Source organism: Megalops cyprinoides, chromosome 7 (assembly GCF_013368585.1).
Source record: "Megalops cyprinoides isolate fMegCyp1 chromosome 7, fMegCyp1.pri, whole genome shotgun sequence".
NCBI lineage: Eukaryota > Metazoa > Chordata > Actinopteri > Elopiformes > Megalopidae > Megalops > Megalops cyprinoides.
The window spans coordinates 10709720-10719204 of record NC_050589.1 but is presented as its reverse complement, the minus strand read 5'-3'; the positions used below and the strand labels follow the sequence as shown (position 1 = coordinate 10719204).

General features: G+C 44.2%; 1 protein-coding gene across 1 annotated transcript in view; it reads left to right on the top strand.

Annotated features, from left to right (window-relative positions):
* The window catches only part of LOC118780689 (twinfilin-2), a 16544-nt gene extending 7570 nt beyond the window's left edge, over positions 1-8974 (top strand). Inside the window, exons 3-9 of the mRNA XM_036533330.1 lie at positions 1709-1887; positions 2633-2728; positions 2976-3080; positions 5645-5770; positions 7282-7432; positions 7734-7855; positions 8412-8974. Of these exons, the coding sequence (XP_036389223.1) occupies positions 1709-1887; positions 2633-2728; positions 2976-3080; positions 5645-5770; positions 7282-7432; positions 7734-7855; positions 8412-8579 (947 nt within the window). The 3' untranslated portion in view covers positions 8580-8974. The remainder of the gene's footprint in view (positions 1-1708; positions 1888-2632; positions 2729-2975; positions 3081-5644; positions 5771-7281; positions 7433-7733; positions 7856-8411) is intronic.
* The last annotated feature ends 511 nt before the right edge of the window (positions 8975-9485 follow it).

Below are 9485 nucleotides of genomic sequence, written 5' to 3'. Positions count from 1 at the left end.
ATACCACAGAGGTTAGAGTGAATGTCTCCTTAATGTCCCGCCTTTCAGCTATTCACATGAAATATGCTGAAGTGAAACTAGACATTGTTGTGGTGTATATAGGAAACACCTTTATAAAATTAATATGATTAATCTGTGTCTTGTTACATTTTAGGGGGGAAAGAGTTCACATAATCAGATCTCACTCATGGTCTTTCAGAAGGAAAGAGCCTGGTTCACTCCTTGCGTCCGTGGCCTGGGAAGTGTGGGACCCTGTCTTTGGAACTCTCCCATTCATGTCCAAATAAGGACGTGGCCCAGCCATGCTTAGCTTCTGTGGTTTTGTTGAAGGCGGCTACAAGGAGTCATGCCTTTGAGCTGGAACAAGGCGCTGCGTCAGAGCTGATCGGAGTGTATCAGTTCACAGTCTCTTAGTTACAGCAGCTCCCCCCAGAACCAGAGTAACTGGAGACTCTGCATCCTCAGTGTATCCCAGTCGCTGCTGCCACTCACTGTGCATGTGCGCACGTATGTGTGCGCGTGACCACACACGCGTGTGTGCACGAGCGCGTGCCTGTCACGAGTGCGTGTGCTCACGTCTGTGCATACCTGTGTGACGTGTTTTTTTTTCCCCTTTTTTGAAAGAGTGTGTGTGTGTGAGAAAGGGTGATGAAGATCTTTGATGGTTGCGTAATGATGGAAGGAGGGAGGATTCATTTCTGGATGAATAATTCAATGAAGCAGAGAGAGAGGGAACGTCAGTGCTGTCATTTAAGTCGAGTGAGTGTTGACACAGAGAGAGCTAGGGAGAAAAAGAAACTGGAGCCGGGTACATGGGATGGGGGGTACGAGATGAGAGATGGGAGATGATATGAGAGAGGAGAGATGACAGAAGGAGAGTCTGTGTTTGCCTGTGAGGAGATGAGAGAGGGAGAGGCGTGATGGTCAGGCTCGGCCTACTCCTCGGAGAGCTGTTCATCTGCTTATGTGCATATTAAAGCAATGAGTCACGTGTAGGTCTGGCTTATCGTGATTAGGCCCGGTTTTATGTGTCATTAAGAAAGTGATACAGAGAAGTCCCAGCAACCAACAAGCCAAACAAACTTTTTTGACATACCATGCCCTTAAGTGCCTTATTTCTTTAAACGAAAACTGTTTGAAGTATTTACAGTCTTATAATATGATTTCTTTAAAAACAGCTAGTATAACTATCCACAAATGTTCTAAAATACATAGTGTTGAGGATTGACTGTCTCGGTGTGTCTGAGGGTCAGTGTGTTGCATTGCCTCACAGCGTATTTTTGATGTGAATGGCTGTGTTTCAGTTAGAGGTACTAGAATCAACTCGAAGGTCACTGTGGAAAAGCAGCACAACCAGCTCAATGGAAACCAGCATAGTTTGAGTTTACCTCTGAGTGTCCGCTTCTGAAATCCTACCCGCCGAGGGAAGTTAGACGATCAACTCGCTGAATTAATGCGTGTTTACGTGCCTGCAGCTGCAGCCTAGTGTGACGGAAACACAGATGGCGTTTTTTTGGCGGCTTTCACTGTCATTGTGGTGTCGTGTCTTTCAGTGTCAATATGCCTCAGTTCCCCACAGACAAACAATTTACCTCAGTGGTAGGGTCTTGGTGTGAGGTGAGGTGTTCTCTGTTGATTCTGCACACATTGGACAGGTGATGTCAGTATTAGGGTCTTGGTGTGAGGTGAGGTGTTCTCTGTGTTTCAGAGCAGCTGGTGCTGGGGGCATACAGAGAGCCGTCACAGAGCTGGGACCGGGACTATGACCACTTCCTACTTCCTCTGCTGGACGCCAAGGAGCCCTGCTACATCCTGTATCGCCTGGACACCCAGAATGCACAGGGCTACGAGTGGATCTTCATCTCCTGGTCACCTGACCAGTCCCCGGTAAAGACAACAACACAAAGACAGACAGACCCACAAACACACACCCACACACACACAGACACACACCTACACAAACACACAAATATGTGCACATATACACACATCAAAGACACATTAACACATACAAATAACAAGGAAACCTACTCAAGGCTTGTAAAATCACTTGATAGCCCATATAAAATATAACACATTAAGAATACATTTTAGAGAATATATTTTTTAGCTCAATCAATATATTTAAAATGCATTATTATTTCAGTTTTGGTATATTGTAATATACAGTATTTCTGCTTTTCATTAATATATTTTAAATTTATTTGAAAATATATATTCTTGGGCAGAGCAACATACTTCTGGGTATATAACAATGTATCTCATTTCTGTATGAGTCACACAGTGAGTAGTTTAGATGCAGGCAGTATTATTTTCATTTTGATACACAGCTTCGGTTCTTCAAATGAAATTTGTAGAGGAAACAACAATTATAAATACCTCTCTCTGCAACACCATGTGACTAGCATCCTGCAAACATTCATAGAAACCTGAGCTAATTCAAGTGCATGCTCAAAGCTCTGCTTATATAGCATTATAGTATGGGCTTAATAATTTTATGCTCTTATATATCTGTTTTTAGAAAGCAGTGTGTTGTCGCTTTACTTGGTGTATGTGTGTGTGTGTGTGTGTGTGTGTGAGTGTGAGTGTGCACACATTCAGGAAGGTACATGTTCTTCTTTACCCTCATCAGGTCAGACAGAAAATGCTGTATGCAGCCACTCGTGCAACAGTGAAAAAAGAGTTTGGAGGGGGTCATGTCAAGGATGAAATATTTGGCACAGTGGAGGTAAGAGATCAAAGGTCCAGTAGAAAAACAGATTCTTTCCTCCATTAATTTCCTCCATGGAAAATTTTCCAGTTCTATGGCAAGTATGGTCGGCACAACATGCCTCTGAGAAGATGCTAAGAGGAGCAGACCAAGATTAGACTTGGTGCTTCATAAACTCTATCCTGAGAGTAGTGTCATTGTGCCCTGTGTCATTTTGGGATTTCTAGACACCTCTCGTTCACTTCTGGTTTCCTTTCTCCCCCAGGAAGATGTCTGCCTCCAGGGTTACCAGAGACACGTGACCTCATGCTCCGCCCCCGCGCCACTGACGGCAGCCGAACAGGAGCTGCAGCAAATCAAAATCAATGAGGTGAGACCCTGTGCAGAGCCAGCCAATCGCATCCGAGGGATTTAAAGCGGGGGCCATGATCTCAGCGCAGTTGTTCGGGAAAGTTACAGTGTGCTGACAGACACTCTGAGCTATGGCATGAGGTGGACCGCCACACATGAATTTGGGTCCAGGTCACCACCCTTCAGTTTCTACCTTAAATAGCTTTATACTGTGTTCCAGTGACTTTCACGAGGAAATTCTCTTAATTTAAAACATTACATACTTATTTTTATCTATAAAAACATTTCTGCTGGCTGACAAAAGTTGAACTCTTTGAGTATATATTTTTCATCATCAACACTTTCAGAGCCATGACTTTCCCCACTACGAAACAACCAAAGCACATATATCCAGTTCTGAGGTGACAGATTTTCCCTCTCTCTCCGCTATGTGTCTGCCTTCAGCTGACTGACACAAAGAAAGATTATTTTGATTGGAGGTTGTTTCGCCGTTTCCACAATGTGAGACCACACCTGATCCCATGAATATAAAATCTGTCCCTGTCCCTCTTTTTAACGTATAAAGTCAGCCAGTCCAACCTGCTTTCTTACACATCGGTCTCATTCAGCATCAGACTGACTGGCCCAGACTAGTAACAGACACCAAGAGGTGACGTGGTATGAGTCAGAGTGAGTCAGCACGCCCAGCCCAGGACACAGCTCATGCTAGAAGACTTAGCACCATGTTTTTGTAATCTTAACTGGTGGTCACGGTTATTGTAATCCGAGTATCATTGAATGCTCACTTCATCATGAAAACTTCATCGTCACTTCATCATTATTTATATACCATGTTGCCTGTGCAGGGTTACCAGAGTGTTCCTTTTATCCACTCTTGTTATTGTAGTCTTGTTATCAGACAGTGCTTTCATGGAAACTTGCTCATTTGTTTAATTTAATTTTTTTTGTGAAATTACATTACTGTTATGCTATGTCATAGTTTTGTATCAGTAGGGTCAGAATTGAAAATTAAGATTTCATCTGCAGCTGTGGCTGTGGGCTGGGAGCAATAGAGGAATATTGCTTAGCATGGGGAATTACCATCCACTTACTGGAAAATACTAAGCAAAGGCTCTGGAGGTCCTGTCTGCATGACAGCCAGAGGAACAATTACATTTTTACCAAGGTTGTTTTGTGACATCATATGTACTGTGTATAATGTACAGTGTATAATGTATTAATTGGGGAGAAGTGTGGTGTAGTGGTAAGGAGCAGGGCTTGAAAGGTTTAAGTTCCCCTTTGGGGCACTGCTGCTGTGCCCTTGGGCAAGGCGCTTAACCCATAATTGCCATAGTAAATATCCAGCCGTATAAATGGATAAAATTGTAACCTATATATGTCACTCTGGAGAAGAACATCTGCTAAATGCCAATAATGTAATGTAATGTAATCGCTGTGGTCCTGTTCTTCTAGGACAGGGTTGTGCGGGTAAGTTATTCTACACAGCCGTAGTGTGCACGTGTGACCTGCGTGTGCATATGAACACTGTGTGTATTCATTGTATGAACAGTGCATGAACACTGTGTTGTTGAGAGATATGAAGTGTTTCTGGACACCCTGTCGTGTGCCACTGTCTCTCACTGTCTCTGTGAGCTCTCTGGTCTCTCACAGACATAAGCATTTTAGATCCTGTCAGATAGGACTGGAATATTCGGAGGTGCAGGACAGGTAGAGCTGGGTAGATTCTAACAGGACGACTCCACTGACAGTTCTGAGGTGAGTGATCACTGTGAAGGGAAAGAGAGCTGACAGAAACGCCAGTCATCTTCAACGGACGGGCGAGGGTGCTTCACTGTAATCACAGGGGAGAATTATGGGTCAAGGTTTTTCTCAGCATGTGTCTGAGTGTTGAAAAAGGCTCAGATCACCTTCTTTTCAAAAGCGTGTGCGTGTGCGCATCTGTGTGTGTCTGTGTGTGTGAGTAGCTGTGTGTGCGTGTCATTGTGTGTCTGTGTGTTTGTGTGCGTAACCCGGCTGTCTCCCCCACCCCTGCCTGCCACAGGATGAGCGTAGGCGGGCAGACAGACCCCCCGGCCGCGCGAAGGTGCGTCTCTCCCACCTACCAGATCTCATTGTTCTCAGCCCAGATCAGGTCCTTCGTCCAGATCTCACTGTTCTCAGCCCAGATCAGGACTATTCAGGGTCTGTGAAAGTGATGATGCTCATTGTACATTCTGGTTCCTATTCTTTCGTACATTATGAACACAATAGATTATTTTCCAAACCAACACTTGAAAGCTATTTTAAAACGTAAAACCTAAAACCCAAAGCTGTACTAATTCACTGGTTGCATCAATTGTGTGTAGAGGGGAGACAATGCTAATCCAGCCCCCATACTTAGAACCATTGCAGACTCCCTACAAAACAGAAACTTTGATCAGAGTGTTTACTTTCACTTCATTGGTGTTGCATCATATGGTTATTTGACAGATGTGTTTGTGTGTATGTGTGTGTGAGAGTGTGTGTCTCCCCCCTGGTGGTGATAAACACTACTTTTCTAGAGTTTGTTCCAGGCCGAACGTGTGTGATTGTCGCCCCCTACAGGTGAAGACAGAGATCAGCGTAGAGAGTAGGCACCAGACCATGCAGGGCCTGGCGTTCCCTCTGCAGGAAGAGGCCCGACATGCCCTGCAACAGCTCACAGAGAGACGCATCAACTACATACAGCTGGTGAGACACCAGGGGGCGCCATAACACAGACAACGCTGTAATTTAATAAAGAAGATGGAAAATTAAAAGAGCAGGTTGAACACAGTCACAGTCAGTGAAAAGTCAATAGCCAGTTTGCTAAGTCTATTTATGGAAAGCAAGTAATTGCAGTTAATTTAGAGAAACTTTCTGCTGTCACAGATCGTGAGGAATGTAGGTGTGCAAGTTACCCGTAAATGTTTTTTCACCTCTAAAATGTTAAAGGTTTTTCTACTTTATATTATAATGGTAATCATGTGAGTAACACGTGCTGCAGGCGTATGAAAAAGCAGTGTGGCATAGTGGTAAGGAGCAGGACTTTGCTGGTTCAATTCCCTGCTGGGTCACTGCTGCTGTACCCTTAGGCAAAGCATTTAACTCACAATTTTCTCAGCACATATTAATTTGTATGAATATAAAATTGTAACCTATAGAAGACGCTCTGAATAAAAGCATCTGCTAAAGGACAATAATGTAATGAAAAATAACATACACGTCCTATGAAAAACAGTTATTAAAGTTTAAGAGCTAACAGATTGTTTTCAATCCATTAATAACATCTCTTACTCTTCTGCTCACATGCAGTCTTTTAAAGATCCTCAGTGCTCTTCCTGAGCATATCAGCATAGATAAACCACTGACATAAACCAGACACACAGCACACACCCAATAAAAAGATTAAATTCACTGATTAATCTGTGAGGAAATGTATCTCTTCCTATCGGCGTCAACACCAGAAGTTGAATTGCATAACCACTGAAGCTAGAAAGCTAGTCTGAATTTTTACTGCTCCTTGAAATGTTCCAGTGTAAAGTCATCTTTTCAGTTTAGTTCAGTTGAACTTGATTTACTGTTTATGTTGTGAATGTGAATGGTTTTATTCAAAACATACTGAATATCTTTAGCTGGCATCGGCAAGTCATAAACACAGATAGCTGTGTGAATGGCATCACAGTACTCATTGATAATGTAAAGCCCAGTAACTGCGGTTTAAATGTTTCTCTAATGTTAAAAAAAGAAAAGCAGGTGATAGTTTGACTGCGGTTTCAGCTGGATATCAGATGTTCCATATAATAATAATAACAATGTGGTGCTTAAAAAGAATTTCTGGTAAAAAAAAAAAGACCCACTGTTGGACACACACTGTGTTTAAGGAATCAAACACATGTGTCTTTTATGTCAGTAGTAGAAGTTAGTGAATGAAAACACACACTCCTCTTAGTGCTACATTTATGTGTGTGTGTGTTAGGAATTGAACACATACTCCTTTTAGCAGTGTGTTTAAGTATGTTACCTGCTGAATGTCCAAACCTCTTAGCTCCATGTTTTGCTGTGTATGTGTGTGTGTGTATTAACAGTTGAATGCTCACACTCCTCTAAGTTCATTGGTTCTGTGTGTGTTTGCAACTGAACACACACACTCCTCTTAGTGCTAAATTTCTCTATGTGCATGCATGTGTGCGTGCATGTGTGTGTGCGTGTGTGTGTGTTAGCGGCTGGACACGGAGCGGGAGACCATTGAGCTGGTCCACACCAACCCCACGGACGTCAGCGAGCTTCCGCGGAGAGTGCCCACAGACACGCCACGCTATCACTTCTTCCTCTACAAGCACTGCCATGAGGGCGATTACCTGGAGTCTGTGGGTCAGTCACCATCCCGTAGCATAAAACTTTATATACATGTGTATGTGTGCTCTTATGTAGTCATGGTAGCACTAGTTACCATAGCACTGTGTGATGATGTTCTGCCATGTTCTGATATGGTCTGCTGTGTTCTGTATGTGTGGTCGTTACTGCAACTTTATCCCACACGCTTTTGCACTTTAACTTTGTGAGTTGCTCTGGATAGGATCAATTGCTTGGCACTAAAATGTGACTATAAAACGTGACTCAGTCTGTACCAGATGTCGTCTGTTTCTTACTCTCTCTCTCGGGTCTGTCTCAGTGTTTATCTACTCCATGCCTGGGTACAGCTGCAGCATCAAGGAGAGGATGCTGTACTCCAGCTGTAAGAGTCGGCTGCTGGATGAGGTGGAAAGGGACTACCAGCTGGAGATTGCTAAAAAGGTGAGGAGCTGATGGGACTCCAGCAGAACCCGTGGCTAACATCACATACTCTGCTCCCTCACCGTGTTATGTGTACATACTATTCCTGTCCGCTGCCCTTATTTTAAAACATGAGAGGTGGACATGCTGGGAAAACAGTTGCCCATGTTCCTGTTATCTTCAGAGATTAAAACTCTGAAATAATAGTATTTTATTAATAGTATTAGTTTATTATTACTGCTATTAGTATATTATTAATACTAATGATACTATTAAAATAATAGTATTTTAAGATTAACATAGTAACATAGTTTAAATAATAACGATCACTTCACATCCTAAGCGTTCCTTTCAGTCTGTTCAGGTTTGGCTTCCATGAGGTTTACTTTCCCTGTTCAGTAGGATTTCAGGATAGCAGGGGCATGACTACATATTACCAGAGTGTAAAACAGAGGGTAATTACAGGATTCCTTTGTAGTTCCTCTCATTTACTGTTTGTGTGTGTGTGTGTCTGTGCGTCTGTGTGCATGTGTGTGTGTGTGTGTGTGTGCGTGTGTGTCTGTGTGTGTATCGGCAGATGGAGGTTGACAGTGGTGAGGAGCTGACAGCAGAGCTGCTGTATGAGGAGATCCACCCCAAGCAGCACGCCTTCAAGCAGGCCTTCGCCAAGCCCCGCGGACCGGCCGGCAAGCGCGGCAACAAGAGGCTAATCAAAGGCCCGGGCGAGAATGGGGAGGAGAACTAGAGAGGGGGAGGGCGGGGCTCGGCCCGTCCACATCCTGTCCCCGGTCCTGCCCCTGACCCCCTCCCGAAGTGGGACACACCTCCAGTGCGGTCTGTGTCCCTCCAGCTCCCACCAGTGGAAGGACGGGAAGGAAATAGAAGATTCTATCCTTGTTTTTACTTTTTTTTCTCCTTGTGTTATTAACAGTGTTTTCAAGTGTTTCACACATATATGCAAAATAGGGATCAGCACGGAAGCTCAAAGGATCTCTCTCTCTCTTCCTCACACACACACATACACACACACACACATACATACAAACACTTTCTCTGACTCCCTCACACTTACAGCCATACACACATACCATCTCTGTCCCCACATACACAAACACACCCCATCTCTCTTTTTCTCTCTCACACACACACAAATACATCCCATCTCTCTGTCTTTCACACACACACACATACACACACACACACAGGTTTGAGGTTCTATAGGAGATTATTGGTTGAATGTGAAAAGGCTTCTTACAGCAGGGTGGATTATGGGTAAGGCAAGGCCCCCTTCAGCCCCCTGCATCTCAGCGAAACGGCGGTCATTTTTGACCTCGACAGAAAAAAATAAGACGTGTACAGACTGCAGGAGCCATGTTGGTGTGAAATGAAATGGTTTCCCTCTTCTGTGTTTCCCATCATCCTCTTGGAGTCGTCTGAGGAAGCAGGCGGTGGGTCACACTCACCCCCAACCTGCCCTCTGCTGCCCCCACCTCTCACCCTACCTGCCCCCCCCCACATGTCCCATTTCCCCTTCCCCTCTGCAGCCTCAATAACCCCTGCTACACCTGCGCCTGCATTGCTCCATCCTTCCCTCAGGTCTGTGGTGTCACACAGGTACTTCTGTGCATAACGACAGACGCCATCATGAATT